Source organism: Bombina bombina, chromosome 6 (assembly GCF_027579735.1).
Source record: "Bombina bombina isolate aBomBom1 chromosome 6, aBomBom1.pri, whole genome shotgun sequence".
NCBI classification, from domain to species: Eukaryota; Metazoa; Chordata; class Amphibia; order Anura; family Bombinatoridae; genus Bombina; species Bombina bombina.
Window position 1 is genome coordinate 343,768,625 of NC_069504.1, and position 18,731 is coordinate 343,787,355.

General features: G+C 38.1%; 1 protein-coding gene across 2 annotated transcripts in view; it reads left to right on the forward strand.

The window, feature by feature from the left end:
- The window catches only part of GNPTAB (N-acetylglucosamine-1-phosphate transferase subunits alpha and beta), a 299,994-nt gene that overhangs the window by 225,640 nt on the left and 55,623 nt on the right, over window positions 1-18,731 (forward strand). For both annotated transcript variants that reach the window (XM_053716982.1, XM_053716983.1), the window contains 5 exons: window positions 1,823-1,933; window positions 4,942-5,027; window positions 13,412-13,510; window positions 14,067-14,234; window positions 14,375-14,465. In XM_053716982.1, coding sequence (XP_053572957.1) covers window positions 1,823-1,933; window positions 4,942-5,027; window positions 13,412-13,510; window positions 14,067-14,234; window positions 14,375-14,465 — 555 coding nt within the window. The remainder of the gene's footprint in view (window positions 1-1,822; window positions 1,934-4,941; window positions 5,028-13,411; window positions 13,511-14,066; window positions 14,235-14,374; window positions 14,466-18,731) is intronic.

The following is an 18,731-nucleotide window of genomic DNA, read 5'->3' on the forward strand; positions in this document are numbered from 1 at the left end:
TTGTTACGGGTCCAGATCCAGGGATCCGGGAGCGGTCCTGATAGATGCTTTGACAGCACCTTGGACCTTCGGGATGGCTTATGTGTTTCCACCCTTCCCGATGCTTCCTCGATTGATTGCCAGAATCAAACAGGAGAGAGCATCGGTGATTCTAATCACGCCCGCGTGGCCACGCAGGACTTGGTATGCAGATCTAGTGGACATGTCATCCTGTCCACCTTGGTCTCTGCCTCTGAGACAGGACCTTCTGATCCAGGGTCCCTTCAAACATCAAAATCTAATTTCTCTGAAGCTGACTGCTTGGAAATTGAACGCTTGATTTTATCAAAACGTGGATTTTCTGAGTCAGTAATTGATACCTTAATACAGGCTAGGAAGCCTGTTACCAGAAAGATTTACCATAAAATATGGCGTAAATACTTATATTGGTGCAAATCCAAAAGTTACTCATGGAGTAAGGTTAGGATTCCTAGGATATTGTCTTTTCTACAAGAAGGTTTAGAAAAGGGTTTATCCGCTAGTTCCTTAAAGGGACAGATCTCAGCTCTGTCCATTCTTTTACACAAACGTCTGTCAGAAGTTCCAGACGTTCAGGCTTTTTGTCAGGCTTTGGCCAGGATTAAGCCTGTGTTTAAAACTGTTGCTCCACCATGGAGCTTAAACTTAGTTCTTAACGTTTTTCAGGGTGTTCCGTTTGAACCCCTTCATTCCATTGATATCAAATTGTTATCTTGGAAAGTTCTGTTTTTAATGGCTATTTCCTCGGCTCGAAGAGTCTCTGAGTTATCTGCCTTACATTGTGATTCTCCTTATCTGATTTTTCATTCAGACAAGGTAGTTCTGCGTACTAAACCTGGGTTCTTACCTAAGGTGGTCACTAACAGGAATATCAATCAAGAGATTGTTGTCCCATCTTTGTGTCCTAATCCTTCTTCAAAGAAGGAACGTCTTCTACACAATCTAGATGTAGTCCGTGCCCTGAAATTTTATTTACAGGCAACTAAAGATTTTCAACAAACGTCTTCCCTGTTTGTCGTTTATTCTGGTCAGAGGAGAGGTCAAAAAGCTTCTGCTACCTCTCTCTCCTTTTGGCTTCGTAGCATAATACGTTTAGCTTATGAGACTGCTGGACAGCAACCTCCTGAAAGAATTACAGCTCATTCTACTAGAGCTGTGGCTTCCACTTGGGCCTTTAAGAATGAGGCATCTGTTGAACAGATTTGCAAGGCTGCAACTTGGTCTTCTCTTCATACTTTTTCCAAATTTTACAAATTTGACACTTTTGCTTCTTCGGAGGCTGTTTTTGGGAGAAAGGTTCTTCAGGCAGTGGTTCCTTCTGTATAAAGATCCTGCCTGTCCCTCCCGTCATCCGTGTACTTTAGCTTTGGTATTGGTATCCCAGAAGTAATGATGACCCGTGGACTGACCACACTTAACAGGAGAAAACATAATTTATGCTTACCTGATAAATTCCTTTCTCCTGTAGTGTGGTCAGTCCACGGCCCGCCCTGTTTTTATGGCAGGTCTAAATTTTTAAATTATACTCCAGTCACCACTGCACCCTTTAGCTTCTCCTTTCTCGTTGGTTCTCGGTCGAATGACTGGGTGTGACGTAGAGGGGAGGAGCTATATAGCAGCTCTGCTGGGTCATCCTCTTGCACTTCCTGTTGGGGAGGAGTTAATATCCCAGAAGTAATGATGACCCGTGGACTGACCACACTACAGGAGAAAGGAATTTATCAGGTAAGCATAAATTATGTTTTATCATTCATGCCACAATTTGATTGTATTTATTTGATTGTTTTTGATTTTGTTCGGATAGGATCTCACTGGCTTGGAACATATGCTCATTAACTGCTCAAAAACAATTCATTTTAACTCAACTCAAGATAATGTCCCAACAACCCAGGAATCCTACTATGATCCAAACCTGGTAAATATGTGTTTGTACTATTTATACATAAAAAGGCTTTAAAATATGTTTAATGTTTGTTTCCAAATCTTACATTATATATAACCCTATCTGGGAATTATCAACTTTTTTTTAGACCTTTTGATATGTATTTAACAGTGGAAAATGTAGGGTATTGCAGCTAATTTGCTCACTGCAAAGTATCTAAAAAATAATTAATTGAATATTATTTTCTCCATGTTTTGGCCAATTCTGGTTATGAAAATGAAGTAGCATTCACTAGCTATGAACTCTGTGTAAACACTGGTAAAACAATTCCATTTCCATAGAATGCAAGTTAGCATTACAAGGCTACAAGTCAACTTGGTCTTTTTGCGGTTTTTTCAGTGCGACACGAAAAGAGATACTAAACCCTTGAATAACCCATACCCCCCAACTGTCCCGATTTTCATGGGGAAAGTCCTGATTTTAGGGGTCTGTCCCCCTGTCCCTGGTTGCTAGCCATCTGTCCCGCATTGCCCCATGCATTAAAAAAAATAATTATTGGGCACATACTCAGAAGCAGCTGTCTTTTCTCTCCCAGGGTTATATACCTGTTAGATTCCTTGTGGAAAAGTAATGGTGTGTGGGTTAAGCAGGAGTAGGAAGGCTGTATACCCTCTGACCTCAGGTAATGATGACCTCTAACCCCTGGTAGGTATGACGTTCTACCCCTGGTGATAATACTAGCATGCCTTCAGTTTTATACGATGAGCAGTGCTAACACCAGAGTAACGAACAGTGGCAGCCTCAGACTGCCAGCTAATGTGCTTGCCAACCCCAGGTCCCCATACACAATGAGTTACAGATACCCATATATGATGTAGTGTGTGTGTCTATCTGTATCTATAAGTGTGTATGTGTGTGTATATCTGCATGTTTAAGTGTAAGCTGTGTAGTATGTGTGTGTGTATCTGTATGTATAAGTGTGTGTGTGTATCTGCATGTATAAGTGTATGCTATGTAGTGTGTGTCTGCATGTATAAATGTAAGCTATGAAGTGTTTGTATCTGCATGTGTAATTGTATACTATGTAGTGTGTGTGTGTATATCTGCATGTATAAGTGTAAGCTATGTAGTGTGTGTGTGTGTGTGTATCTGTATGTATAAGTGTATGCTGTGTGTGTGTGTGTGTATCTGTATGTATAAGTGTATGCTATGTAGTGTGTGTGTGTGTGTATCTGCATGTATAAGTGTATGCTATGTAGTGTGTGTGTGTGTGTATCTGTATGTATAAGTGTATGCTATGTAGTGTGTGTGTATCTGCTTGTATAAGTATATGATATGTAGTGTGTCTGCATGTGTAAGTGTATGCAATGTAGTGTGTGTGTATCTGCATGTGTAAGTGTATGCTATGTAGTGTGTGTGTGTATCTGCATGTGTAAGTTTATGGTATGGAGTGTGTGTGTATCTGCATGTGTAAGTGTATGCTATGTAGTGTGCTACTGTGCATTTTTGCTAACTTTAAAGGCCAGAATCTAGAATATTAATGAGGAAAGCAGAGAGCAGTTTTAATAATCTATTATTAAATGTCCAATTAAGATAAAAAAATATTTAGCACTGTCTCTGCAAAGGTTAATTAAATACAGAGCTCACATAGCTATACCAGTGGTTTGAGCTTGTGTTTGATTTGCTGCCTAAGAGTATTAAAATATATGACTTTATTTAGAATTTTATTTATATTACTTTGGTCTTATGATTTTTTAAAGCTCTGTCCCCTCTCCTGCCCACCACATTTCAAATGTTTGCCGCAGGGGTGTGTCCCTTTTGAATTTTGAAATGTTGGGAGGTATGATAACCTATAAAATCTTTGTGTGCAATTATAAAAATAATTAAAAAAAAAAAACAATATTTATATTGCCTGCTTTATCTGTTAATAATATTAGTAAATGTGCCCCCTCCCCGGAGGGCCTAGAGACCTGAGATTGTAAAATGTGCAGAGTTGTGTCAGATTGTCCATAGCATTAACATCATTTTCAGCAGGTCTTTCAAGGGTTGCGTATCTGAATTGCTGTGAAAACCAAGCCATGCTTAATTTACTATTAGTTTCACATGCTTTTAAAATAATTTTATATACACATGTTTACAGTGTGTTATTTAAAATGACAGAGCATGTAATTTTAAACAACTTTCCAATTTACTTCTATTATCAAATATCCCTTTTTGAAGATCACCTAGGTAGATACCTAGGTAGGCTTATGAGAAGCAACAGACTGCTGGGAGTTAGCTGGTGATTGGTGGATTCACTTTCTGTCTCTTGTCATTGGCTCATCAGATGTGTTCAGCTTACTCTGTTGATCCTGAGTTTACTCTTTAAAAAAGATACCAAGAGAATTAAAGGGACATTCCAGCCAAAACTGAAATCCATATGGATGCATTTCAGTTTTGAATAGAATCGTTTTTGTAATATACATGTTTTAGCAAAAATGCTTCTAATAAAAGCTATAGCCGTTTCAAAAGTGTATTTAAGTATGCACCGTGCACCAGCATTTTTAAACACAGCACTTGCTCAGAGAGGCTGAAGTGCTTGTACTATCTGGTAATAACTCAATTTGTTATTTGCTGACATGATACAAGCCCCACTGGCACTCAGAACAGCTGCAGTATTTAAAAGTCTGGTGCACTAAGAATATCTAGCTATGTTTCACATGCACGTGCAGAGACAAATGCTAACACTAAAGCAGTGATAACATTTACTAGAAGCATTTTGCCAATACATGTATATTGCAAATATGTTTCTATTCAAAGATGCAATTCATCTATGTGCCTTAAAATGTCGACCAGCATGTCCCTTTAAGCAAATTTGATAAAATAAATACATTGGAAAGTGGTTTAAGATTGCATGCTCTTTCTGGATCATGAAAGTTTAATTTTGGCTTTGCTGCCCCTTTAATTACTTATGAATGCTTTATGTGGACAAACAATACTTTTATGCCCCTTAATATTCATCTTCAGCTCTGTCACCTAAACCAAACAATTTGTTTTCACAGCCTCCGGTCACAAAGCAGCTTGTGATAAATTGTAAACCTGTGACAGATTTAATCCGTAAAACTTACAAGGATAAGAATAAATACAGGTAGGAATTAAGATTACTTTGCACTTGTATGAAAAAGCTCCACGTCTTTTGCTATGTCACTTGTGTTAAGCCTTGTGAAAAAAAATTCTACAGATCTATTATCAGGACTGCAAATTTATTAAGATTTAACATTTGTTATATTAAATACTCATTCAAAATTGCCTTAACTTTACAAAATACTGTACTTGATTGCTCTGTTATATATGGAACGTGAGAGGCAAACAGTATATCCTTATCTTGATGCTAAATTCTACTTGATAAAGTACTTTTGAATTTTGATTGCAAAACATAATGTAGTAGTCTACATATGATTTGAGATGACATTTATGAAAATTTACTACAGCTGTAAATTATATGCTGAAATAGAAAGAAAACAGCATTCGGTCTTGAATAACATGGCACCTATTTGTGGCTCCATGCTGCACATCGTAAGACCACCAAATTTCCTATGTGTGTCTCCTCCCTGGCTCGGAGTGGCTGTACTGCGAGGGATCAGCTCGTGCCTATACTTCTGGGCACTTAGAACAAGTACAGCACTACAAGGTTTAGTATAATTAAAAATACTTTTTATTTGGAAACATTAAAAAACACATTGTGAAGCAGACAGGGATGGCGTCTAAGTGCAGGTCTGTCTGATGCGTTTTGAACCCTTTCACCCCTTATACAGACTATGCACCTGTAGAGGTCACAAAACACATCAGCCGGACCCACACTTGCATGCCAACCATGTCTTCTTCACAATGTGTTTTTAATGTTTCCAAATAAAATGTATTTTTAATTATACTAAACCTTGTAGTGCTGTACTTGTTCTAAGTGCCCAGAAACATGACAACTATGCCTGCTAGCATATGAAACTTAAAGGGATACTGAACCCAATTTTTTTCTTTTTGTGATTCAGATAGAGCATGCAATTTTAAGCAACTTTCTAATTTACTGCTATTATCAATCTTTCTTTGTTCTCTTGCTATCTTTATTTGAAAAAGAAAGTCCAGAAGCCTGGACAGCACTTGTTTATTGGTGGATGAATTCATCCACCAATAATCAGCAAGAACAACCCAGGTTGTTCATCAAAAATGGGCCGGCATCTGAATTTACATTCTTGCTTTTCAAATAAAAATACCAAGAGAATGAAGAACATTTGATAATAGGAGAAAATTAGAAAGTTGCTTAAAATTGCATGCTCTATCTGAATAACAAAAGAAAAAATTTGGGTTCAGTGTCCCTTTAAAAAAAGTATATGTAGCACAATTATTATAAGTAAATTCATCACTTCCAAAATGATGGTCAGATTTCTACACGGGTTTGAACCCAAAAACATTTTAGAGTCTTCATTAGAGTTTATCAGAAAATGTATAACCTACCAACGTAATAGAAATGTACTACAAACCTATACATTTTTACTTGATGCTCCTGTCATTTAAATTGTGACAAAGGCAATGGGAATTCCATTCATTTTGTAGCATTAAATACAGTTTCAGTTTACGACACAGTAAAATTTAGTACATCTGATTAAATAAATGTAAAAAAAAAAAAAGTTAAAAAGCATTAGTGTCCACTATAATCCACTATAGCAACATTCAGCTTTCACTTGCTTTATACTTATCCAATCTGAGTCCAAGATACTGTATATACTTTTTAAATTACACTTGTTGAAAACTACTCATAATAAGAACATCCTGGAATCTTTTTCACAGGACATTTACTTGATTCCTATTACTTGTATCTGCAAATGAAATGGTATTTTCTTATGATTTATATTGCTATCCTGAAACACTGCCTACTACTTCACAGCTGTCTTCATGATATAATTGGCTTTTAAATTCCTCTCTATATTTTACATAATAAAGTTGGATTACTTCAATAACGTTTTTACACCATTACATGTCTTTCTGCTTTTTAATTATTCCCATTTGTCCTGCAGTTATGGAAGAAGTTTTAATTTCAGGGCTGTGGGAACAATTGTTACCCCTCTTTAATAGCCCTCTAATAATCAAGTTTAAATCTTATTTTCTGTTCCTGAATTATAAAACTATATAATGAAACATAGTTTCAAAGGATATCTATATTTTATTTATAAAGAACGTAACAGAAAGCTTTAAGGGCTTTGGATAATAGATTAAAATTGGAGGCAAAAAAAACTTATACTTTTGTTGAATACATTTTTCTTTCATGTAATTAACAAGAGTCCATGAGCTAGTGACGTATGGGATATACATTCCTACCAGGAGGGGCAAAGTTTCCCAAACCTTAAAATGCCTATAAATACACCCCTCACCACACCCACAAATCAGTTTTACAAACTTTGCCTCCGATGGAGGTGGTGAAGTAAGTTTGTGCTAGATTCTACGTTGATATGCGCTCCGCAGCAAGTTGGAGCCCGGTTTTCCTCTCAGCGTGCAGTGAATGTCAGAGGGATGTGAGGAGAGTATTGCCTATTGAATGCAGTGATCTCCTTCTACGGGGTCTATTTCATAAGGTTCTCTGTTATCGGTCGTAGAGATTCATCTCTTACCTCCCTTTTCAGATCGACGATATACTCTTATATTTACCATTTCCTCTACTGATTCTCGTTTCAGTACTGGTTTGGCTTTCTACAAACATGTAGATGAGTGTCCTGGGGTAAGTAAGTCTTATTTTCTGTGACACTCTAAGCTATGGTTGGGCACTTTATTTATAAAGTTCTAAATATATGTATTCAAACATTTATTTGCCTTGACTCAGAATGTTCAACTTTCCTTATTTCCAGACAGTCAGTTTCATATTTGGGATTATGCTTTAATTATCATATATTTTCTTACCTCAAAAATTTGACTTTTTTCCCTGTGGGCTGTTAGGCTCGCGGGGGCTGAAAATGCTTCATTTTATTGCGTCATTCTTGGCGCGGACTTTTTTGGCGCAAAAATTCATTTCCGCCGGAAGTTGCGTCATTTTTGACGTTATTTTGCGCCAAAAATGTCGGCGTTCCGGATGTGGCGTCATTTTTGGCGCCAAAAGCATTTAGGCGCCAAATAATGTGGGCGTTTTATTTGGCGCCAAAAAATATGGGCGTCGCCTTTGTCTCCACATTATTTCAGTCTCATTTTTCATTTGCTTCTGGTTGCTAGAAGCTTGATGTTTGGCATTTTTTCCCATTCCTGAAACTGTCTTATAAGGAATTTGATCTATTTTGCTTTATATGTTGTTTTTTCTCTTACATATTGCAAGATGTCTCACGTTGCATCTGAGCCAGAAGATACTACAGGAAAACCTCTGCCTGCTGGATCTACCAAAGCTAAGTGTATCTGCTGTAAACTTTTGGTAGCTATTCCTCCAGCTGTTGTTTGTATTAAATGTCATGACAAACTTGTTAATGCAGATAATATTTCCTTTAGTGATGTACCATTGCCTGTTGCAGTTCCCTCAACATCTAAGGTGCAGAATGTTCCTGATAACATAAGAGATTTTGTTTCTGAATCTATAAAGAAGGCTTTGTCTGTTATTTCTCCTTCTAGTAAACGTAAAAAGTCTTTTAAATCTTCTCTCTCTACAGATGAATTTTTAAATGAACACCATCATTCTGATTCTTTGGACTCTTCTGGTTCAGAGGATTCTGTCTCAGAGATTGATGCTGATAAATCTTCATATTTATTTAAGATGGAATTTATTCGCTCTTTACTTAAAGAAGTACTAATTGCTTTAGAAATAGAGGATTCTAGTCCTCTTGATACTAATTCTATACGTTTGGATAAGGTTTTTAAAGCTCCTGCGGTTATTCCAGAAGTCTTTCCTGTTCCTAATGCTATTTCTGCAGTAATTGCTAAGGAATGGGATAGATTGGGTAATTCATTTACTCCTTCTAAACGTTTTAAGCAATTATATCCTGTTCCGCCTGACAGGTTAGAATTTTGGGACAAAATCCCTAAAGTTGATGGGGCTATTTCTACCCTTGCTAAACGTACTACCATTCCTACATCAGATGGTACCTCGTTTAAGGATCCTTTAGATAGAAAAATTGAATCTTTTCTAAGAAAAGCTTATCTATGTTCAGGTAATCTTCTTAGACCTGCTATATCATTGGCTGATGTTGCTGCAGCTTCAACTTTTTGGTTGGAAACTCTAGCGCAACAAGTAACAAATCGTGATTCTCATGATATTATTATTCTTCTCCAGCATGCTAATAATTTCATCTGTGATGCCATTTTTGATATTATTAGAGTTGATGTTAGATTTATGTCTCTGGCTATCTTAGCCAGAAGAGCTTTATGGCTTAAGACTTGGAATGCTGATATGGCTTCTAAATCAACTCTACTTTCCATTTCTTTCCAGGGAAACAAATTATTTGGTTCTCAGTTGGATTCTATTATTTCAACTGTTACTGGTGGGAAAGGAACTTTTTTACCACAGGATAAAAAGTCTAAAGGTAAAAACAGGGCTAACAATCGTTTTCGTTCCTTTCGTTTCAACAAAGAACAAAAGCCTGATCCTTCGTCCTCAGGAGCAGTTTCAGTTTGGAAACCATCTCCAGTCTGGAATAAATCCAAGCCTGCTAGAAAGGCAAAGCCTGCTTCTAAGTTCACATGAAGGTACGGCCCTCATTCCAGTTCAGCTGGTAGGGGGCAGGTTACGTTTTTTCAAAGAAATTTGGATCAATTCTGTTCACAATCTTTGGATTCAGAACATTGTTTCAGAAGGGTACAGAATTGGTTTCAAGATGAGACCTCCTGCAAAGAGATTTTTTCTTTCCCATGTCCCAGTAAATCCAGTGAAAGCTCAAGCATTTCTGAATTGTGTTTCAGATTTAGAGTTGGCTGGAGTAATTATGCCAGTTCCAATTCCGGAACAGGGGATGGGGTTTTATTCAAATCTCTTCATTGTACCAAAGAAGGAGAATTCCTTCAGACCAGTTCTGGATCTAAAATTATTGAATCGTTATGTAAGGATACCAACGTTCAAGATGGTAACTGTAAGGACTATATTGCCTTTTGTTCAGCAAGGGAATTATATGTCCACAATAGATTTACAGGATGCATATCTGCATATTCCGATTCATCCAGATCATTATCAGTTCCTGAGATTCTCTTTTCTAGACAAGCATTACCAATTTGTGGCTCTACCGTTTGGCCTTGCTACAGCTCCAAGAATTTTCACAAAGATTCTCGGTGCCCTTCTGTCTGTAATCAGAGAACAGGGTATTGTGGTATTTCCTTATTTGGACGATATCTTGGTACTTGCTCCGTCTTTACATTTAGCAGAGTCTCATACGAATCGACTTGTGTTGTTTCTTCAAGATCATGGTTGGAGGATCAATTTACCAAAAAGTTCTTTGATTCCTCAAACAAGGGTAACCTTTCTGGGTTTCCAGATAGATTCAGTGTCCATGACTTTGTCTTTAACAGACAAGAGACGTCTAAAATTGATTACAGCCTGTCGAAACCTTCAGTCTCAATCATTCCCTTCGGTAGCCTTATGCATGGAAATTCTAGGTCTTATGACTGCTGCATCGGACGCGATCCCCTTTGCTCGTTTTCACATGCGACCTCTTCAGCTCTGTATGCTGAACCAATGGTGCAGGGATTACACGAAGATATATCAATTAATATCTTTAAAACCGATTGTTCGGCACTCTCTAACGTGGTGGACAGATCACCATCGTTTAATTCAGGGGGCTTCTTTTGTTCTTCCGACCTGGATTGTAATTTCAACAGATGCAAGTCTCACAGGTTGGGGAGCTGTGTGGGGATCTCTGACGGCACAAGGAGTTTGGGAATCTCAGGAGGTGAGATTACCGATCAATATCTTGGAACTCCGTGCAGTTTTCAGAGCTCTTCAGTTTTGGCCTCTTCTGAAGAGAGAATCGTTCATTTGTTTTCAGACAGACAATGTCACAACTGTGGCATACATCAATCATCAAGGAGGGACTCACAGTCCTCTGGCTATGAAAGAAGTATCTCGAATTTTGGTTTGGGCGGAATCCAGCTCCTGTCTAATCTCTGCGGTTCATATCCCAGGTGTAGACAATTGGGAAGCGGATTATCTCAGTCGCCAAACGTTGCATCCGGGCGAATGGTCTCTTCACCCAGAGGTATTTCTTCAGATTGTTCAAATGTGGGGGTTCCCAGAGATAGATCTGATGGCCTCTCATCTAAACAAGAAACTTCCCAGGTATCTGTCCAGATCCCGGGATCCTCGGGCGGAGGCAGTGGATGCATTATCACTTCCTTGGAAGTATCATCCTGCCTATATCTTTCCGCCTCTAGTTCTTCTTCCAAGAGTAATCTCCAAGATTCTGAGGGAATGCTCGTTTGTTCTGCTAATAGCTCCGGCATGGCCTCACAGGTTTTGGTATGCGGATCTTGTCCGGATGGCATCTTGCCAACCATGGACTCTTCCGTTAAGACCAGACCTTCTGTCTCAAGGTCCTTTTTTCCATCCGGATCTGAAATCCTTAAATTTAAAGGTATGGAGATTGAACGCTTGATTCTTGGTCATAGAGGTTTCTCTGACTCCGTGATTAATACTATGTTACAGGCTCGTAAATCTGTATCTCGAGAGATATATTATAGAGTCTGGAAGACTTATATTTCTTGGTGTCTTTCTCATCATTTTTCTTGGCATTCTTTTAGAATACCGAGGATTTTACAGTTTCTTCAGGATGGTTTAGATAAGGGTTTGTCCGCGAGTTCTTTGAAAGGACAAATCTCCGCTCTTTCTGTTCTTTTTCACAGAAAGATTGCTATTCTTCCTGATATTCATTGTTTTGTACAAGCTTTGGTTCGTATAAAACCTGTCATTAAGTCAATTTCTCCTCCTTGGAGTTTGAATTTGGTTCTGGGAGCTCTTCAAGCTCCTCCGTTTGAACCTATGCATTCATTGGACATTAAATTACTTTCTTGGAAAGTTTTGTTCCTTTTGGCCATCTCTTCTGCTAGAAGAGTTTCTGAATTTTCTGCTCTTTCGTGTGAGTCTCCTTTTCTGATTTTTCATCAGGTTAAGGCGGTGTTGCGAACTTCTTTTGAATTTTTACCTAAAGTTGTGAATTCCAACAACATTAGTAGAGAAATTGTGGTTCCTTCATTATGTCCTAATCCTAAGAATTCTAAGGAGAAATCATTGCATTCTTTGGATGTTGTTAGAGCTTTGAAATATTATGTTGAAGCTACGAAATCTTTCCGTAAGACTTCTAGTCTATTTGTTATCTTTTCCGGTTCTAGGAAAGGCCAGAAAGCTTCTGCCATTTCTTTGGCATCTTGGTTGAAATCTTTAATTCATCTTGCCTATGTTGAGTCGGGTAAAATTCCGCCTCAGAGAATTACAGCTCATTCTACTAGGTCAGTATCTACTTCCTGGGCGTTTAGGAATGAAGCTTCGGTTGACCAGATCTGCAAAGCAGCAACTTGGTCCTCTTTGCATACTTTTACTAAATTCTACCATTTTGATGTATTTTCTTCTTCTGAAGCAGTTTTTGGTAGAAAAGTTCTTCAGGCAGCGATTTCAGTTTGAATCTTCTGCTTATGTTTTTTGTTAAACTTTATTTTGGGTGTGGATTATTTTCAGCAGGAATTGGCTGTCTTTATTTTATCCCTCCCTCTCTAGTGACTCTTGTGTGGAAAGATCCACATCTTGGGTAGTCATTATCCCATACGTCACTAGCTCATGGACTCTTGTTAATTACATGAAAGAAAACATAATTTATGTAAGAACTTACCTGATAAATTCATTTCTTTCATATTAACAAGAGTCCATGAGGCCCACCCTTTTTTGTGGTGGTTATGATTTTTTTGTATAAAGCACAATTATTCCAATTCCTTATTTTATATGCTTCGCACTTTTTTTTTCTTATCACCCCACTTCTTGGCTATTCGTTAAACTGATTTGTGGGTGTGGTGAGGGGTGTATTTATAGGCATTTTAAGGTTTGGGAAACTTTGCCCCTCCTGGTAGGAATGTATATCCCATACGTCACTAGCTCATGGACTCTTGTTAATATGAAAGAAATGAATTTATCAGGTAAGTTCTTACATAAATTATGTTCTTCCTATTTAGCAATAACATATGAAGCCCCATCTTGACACTTTTATGTGTATGTTTTAACAATCTGTTCTCTGACTTGTTATTGGAGACATCATCTCTTTTCCTCTCCGAATCTGACATTGCTCATCGAGAATACTTCAGTATAATGCTCTTTACTTGGGGGCTACTCTCAGAAGCAGTTTTGTGTTTGGACCAGAAACTATTGCTAATGGGATGAAACATACAGTATTTGATTATTTATGTTGACTTGGTCTATATTTCCAGCATTATGATGTAAAACTTTTAAAGTTTAAAATCCTTTATTGAGGTTGGTGTCTTCAGCATAATGTGCTTACAATGTCTAGTCTTTATGGGTTTCTGTTTCACCCTCTCAAGATTCGAAATTATGGGAGAAGAGGATATTGCATTTAAAATGATCCGTACTAATGTGTCTCATGTGGTTGGACAACTAGATGACATAAGGAAAACTCCCAGGTAACATTATTTAATTATTAAATACAGAAGTAGCATATAGATGCATGTCAGCCTTTGCAGACACAGTAGTTTGTAATGTTGTGAAGCATTTTGTTTATCAGATAATTGTCATTGCTCGTTAAACTTGAGGGGGACAGTAAAGTCAGAATTGAACTTTCATGATTCATGTAGAACACGGGTCAATTTACTTCTATAATCTAATTTGCTTTGTTCTTTTTGTATCCTTTGGTAAAAAGCATACCTAAGTAGCCTCAGGGGCAGCAAAGTATTACTGGGAGTTATAGTGGTGGCTGCACATACTGTATATGCCCCTTATCTTTGGCTTACCCAATGTGTTTGCTAGCTCCCAGTAGTGCATTGCTGTTCCTTCAACTAAGGATACCAACAGAATGAAGCATATTTGATAATAAATAAGTTGTTTAAAAGTGTATGCTCTATCTGAATCACAAAAGGAAAAGAAATGCAGTTCCATGCATCTTTATGTTAAAATTGTTCTCTAAAAACTGAATTGGATAATACTGTAAGTACTAAAGAATAATACAATGCATTCTTGCAGGAAGTTTATATGTTTGAACGATAACATTAACCATAATCACAAGGACGCACAAACCGTTAAAGCAGTTCTGAGGGATTTCTATGAATCAATGTTCCCAATACCTTCTCAGTTTGAGCTGCCAAGGGAATATCGGAACCGTTTTTTACACATGCGGGATTTGCAAGATTGGTAAGCTTTAGACCGTCATAAAAAAATCTTTCAACCATACATTTCATTTTATTATGTTTCTGGAACAATGTTCTTGTTACTAACGTCCTTTTTTTTTTCCTTTTCTTATGTGTTTCCTAAAACCTATGAATATTATTCAGGAGGAGTTATAGAGACAAGTTAAAATTTTGGACTCACTGTGTCTTGGGATCCTTGATTGTATTTACAGTTATTTCATTCTTTGCGGAACAGGTATGTTTCCTTTTTTCTTTAGTTACACTATTCCATAAGCATCATTCTAAAAAATAATATGATTACACACAAATGGATTTTTAGAACTTTATATGATATTCCACTAAAATTAGGACACGTCTGAGTACACTGTTTTTTGGCAGTGGGTCACTGCATCAAACTATAAATAAGTCCTATAAGCAGCAATACGTACGTATTTATGAAATTCCTTTCTTGTAACTGGTTTCAAGTTTATTCTAGGATACTTGAGCCTACAGCTCTTCCCCTCTTATAGGATTTAGTTGCTTAAAGGGACATGAAACCCCAAATTGATTCTTTATGATTTAGATAGAGCACACAATTTTTAACATCTTTCCAATTTACTTCTATAATCGAATTTGCTCGGTTCTCTTTTTTTATCCTTCATTAAAAAGCATACCTAGGTAGGCTCAGGAGTTGGGAGCTAGCTGCTGATTGGTGGGTGCACATATATGCCTCTTTGTGCTCAACTAGCTCCCATTAGTGCATTGCTGCCCCTTCAACAAGGGATAGTAAGAGAATGAAGCAAAATTGATAATATAAGTAAATTGGAATGTTGTTTGAATAGCTATTCTCTATCTGAATCATGAAATAAACATTTGGGGCTTTATGTCCCTTTAACAGTACTGCTGTGTGCCACCTATTTCCTGTACAAATTACCTACAAGACCTATTTGCTTTCTATTTTGAGGTTACACCATATACAGAGCTGGATTTTTTTTATTTGTGATCTTCCTGCAGTTAAAATGAACTTCAGGAGGAACAATTCCTCAGTGCCTTGAAGCAGCCATTCTGTTTCTGTGGTAGTCCTGGCTAGTTGATATCACCTGTGATTGCTTGGAGAGGCTGCATTATGACTTAATATGCATAAATAGAGCTGTTTTGCCTGGCTTGATCAGTGGCCGCCAAAGAGTTGGCCGCTCTGTATGGTTTCCCATGGGCAGGGATTTTTTACTCCTAGACCTTCCTAGTCTTCCCTGTGTTGAAGGACATTATAAAGTTTCAGCTATTACGGGACACGTTATCGGCTACTCCACAAAAAAATTGGAGAATCCAATGCCTGACCCTTATAGATGGTACTGCTATGGTGTCTGGTGGTTTGGCTGACATTAAGGTTGGAATTTAGGTAATCAGCATTGTTAAACATGCTCATTGTATTTTTTATTTAAGGTGTCTTGTCTCTTAAGCTGACCTTTTTGCTTACATCCCTTATATTAACCCCTTAATGACCACGGCCCTTTTCCATTTTCTGTCCGTTTGGGACCAAGGCTATTTTTACATTTTTGCGGTGTTTGTGTTTAGCTGTTATTTCTTTCATGTAATTAGCAAGAGTCCATGAGCTAGTGACGTATGTGAATATACATTCCTACCAGGAGGGGCAAAGTTTCCCAAACCTCAAAATGCCTATAAATACACCCCTCACCACACCCACAAATCAGTTTTTACAAACTTTGCCTCCCATGGAGGTGGTGAAGTAAGTTTGTGCTAGATTCTTCGTTGATATGCGCTTCGCAGCAGGCTGGAGCCCGGTTTTCCTCTCAGTGTGCAGTGAATGTCAGAGGGATGTGAAGAGAGTATTGCCTATTTGAATTCAATGATCTCCTTCTACGGGGTCTATTTCATAGGTTCTCTGTTATCGGTCGTAGAGATTCATCTCTTACCTCCCTTTTCAGATCGACGATATACTCTTATATATACCATTACCTCTACTGATTCTCGTTTCAGTACTGGTTTGGCTTTCTACTACATGTAGATGAGTGTCCTGGGGGGTAAGTAAGTCTTATTTCTTTTGTTAAGTGTATTCAGTCCACGGGTCATCCATTACTTATGGGATATATTCCCTTCCCAACAGGAAGTTGCAAGAGGATCACCCAAAGCAGAGCTGCTATATAGCTCCTCCCCTCACATGTCATATCCAGTCATTCTCTTGCAACTCTCAACATAGATGGAGGTCGTGAGAGGAGAGTGGTGTTTTATACTTAAATATTTCTTCAATCAAAAGTTTGTTATTTTTAAATGGTACCGGAGTGTGCTGTTTTTTTCTCAGGCAGTATTTGGAAGAAGAATCTGCCTGTGTTTTCTATGATCTTAGCAGAAGTAACTAAGATCCACTGGCTGTTCTCGCACATTCTGAGGAGTGGGGTAACTTCAGAAAGGGAATAGCGTGCGGGGTCCCCTGCAAATAAAGTATGTGCAGTAAAATATTTTTCTAAGGAATGGAATTGACTAAGAAAATACTGCTGATACCGATATTATGTAAGTACAGCCTTAAATGCAGTGGAAGTGACTGGTATCAGGCTGATTAATGTATATACAGTAAAGTAATTTTCTAGGAATGGAATTTGACTAAGAAAATGCTGCTATTACTGAAGTAATGTAATAAGTCTTAAATGCAGTAGAAGGACTGGTATCAGGCTTATCAATAGAGATACATACTCTTTAAAAAATAAAAGAAAAAGATGTTTAAAACGGTTGCTGGCATGTTTAATCGTTTTTGTGAGGTACTTTGGTGATAAAATTTATTTGGGCATGAATTTTCCACATGGCTGACTTATATTTCTGCATGGAAACAGTTAACTGAGGCTTCCCACTGTTGTAATATGAGTGGGAGGGGCCTATTTTAGCGCTTTTTTGCGCAGTAAAAATTCAGACTCTGTCTTCCTGTTTCTTCCTGCATGACACAGGACGTCTCTAGAGAGCTCAGGGGACTTCAAAAGTCATTTTGAGGGAGGTAATCAGTCACAGCAGACCTGTGACAGTGTGTTTGACTGTGTTAAACGTTTTTTTCTATATTATTATCCGTTTTGGGTATTAAGGGGTTAATCATTCATTTGCAAGTGGGTGCAATGCTCTGCTAACTTAATACATTTATTGTGAAAATTTGGTTGCTATAACTGATTTGGTTCATTGTTATTTCAACTGTGACAATTTTTTGTGCTTCTTAAAGGCGCAGTAGCGTTTTATTTAGTGCTTGTAAACTTATTTCAAAGTGTTTTCCAAGCTTGCTAGTCTCATTGCTAGTCTGTTTAAACATGTCTGACACAGATGAATCTGTTTGTTCATTATGTTTGAAGGCCAGTGTGGAGCCCCATAGAAATATGTGTACTAAATGTATTGATTTCACTTTAAATAATAAAGGTCAGTCTTTATCTATAAAAGAATTATCACCAGACGACGAGGGGGAAGTTATGCCGACTAACTCTCCTCACGTGTCAGTACCTTCGCCTCCCGCTCAGGAGGCGCGTGATATTGTGGCGCCAAGTACATCAGAGACGCCCATACAAATCACTTTACAAGACATGGCCACTATTATGAATAATACCCTGACAGAAGTATTATCTAAATTGCCAGAACTAAGAGGAAAGCGCGATAGCTCTGGGATAAGGACAGAACGCGCTGGTGCTGAGAGAGCCATGTCTGATACTGCGTCACAGTTTGCAGAACATGAGGACGGAGAGCTTCATTCTGTGGGTGACGGATCTGATCCAGGGAAACCAGATTCAGAGATTTCTAATTTTAAAAAATCTGAATGACTGTAATACAGTTGCAATTCCAGAGAAATTATGTAGGCTGGATAGATACTATACGGTGCCGGTGTATACTGACGTTTTTCCTATACCTAAAAGGCTTACAGAAATTATTAGCAAGGAGTGGGATAGACCTGGTGTGCCCTTTTCCCCACCTCCTATATTTAGGAAAATGTTTCCAATAGACGCCACTACACGGGTCTTATGGCAAACGGTCCCCAAGGTGGAGGGAGCAGTTTCTACTTTAGCTAAGCGTACCACTATCCCGGTGGAGGATAGTTGTGCTTTTTCGGATCCAATGGATAAAAAATTAGAAGGTTACCTTAAGAAAATGTTTGTTCAACAAGGTTTTATCTTACAGCCCCTTGCATGCATTGCACCTGTCACTGCTGCTGCGGCATTCTGGTTTGAGTCTCTAGAAGAGGCCATTCACTCAGCTCCATTGGATGAAATTATGGACAAGCTTAAAGCACTTAAGCTAGCTAATGCATTTGTTTCTGATGCCATTGTACATTTAACTAAACTAACGGCTAAGAACTCCGGATTCGCCATCCAGGCGCGCAGAGCGCTATGGCTTAAATCCTGGTCAGCTGACGTGACTTCTAAATCTAAATTGCTTAATATTCCTTTCAAGGGGCAAACCTTATTCGGGCCCGGCTTGAAAGAAATTATCGCTGACATTACTGGAGGTAAGGGTCATACCCTTCCTCAGGACAGGGCTA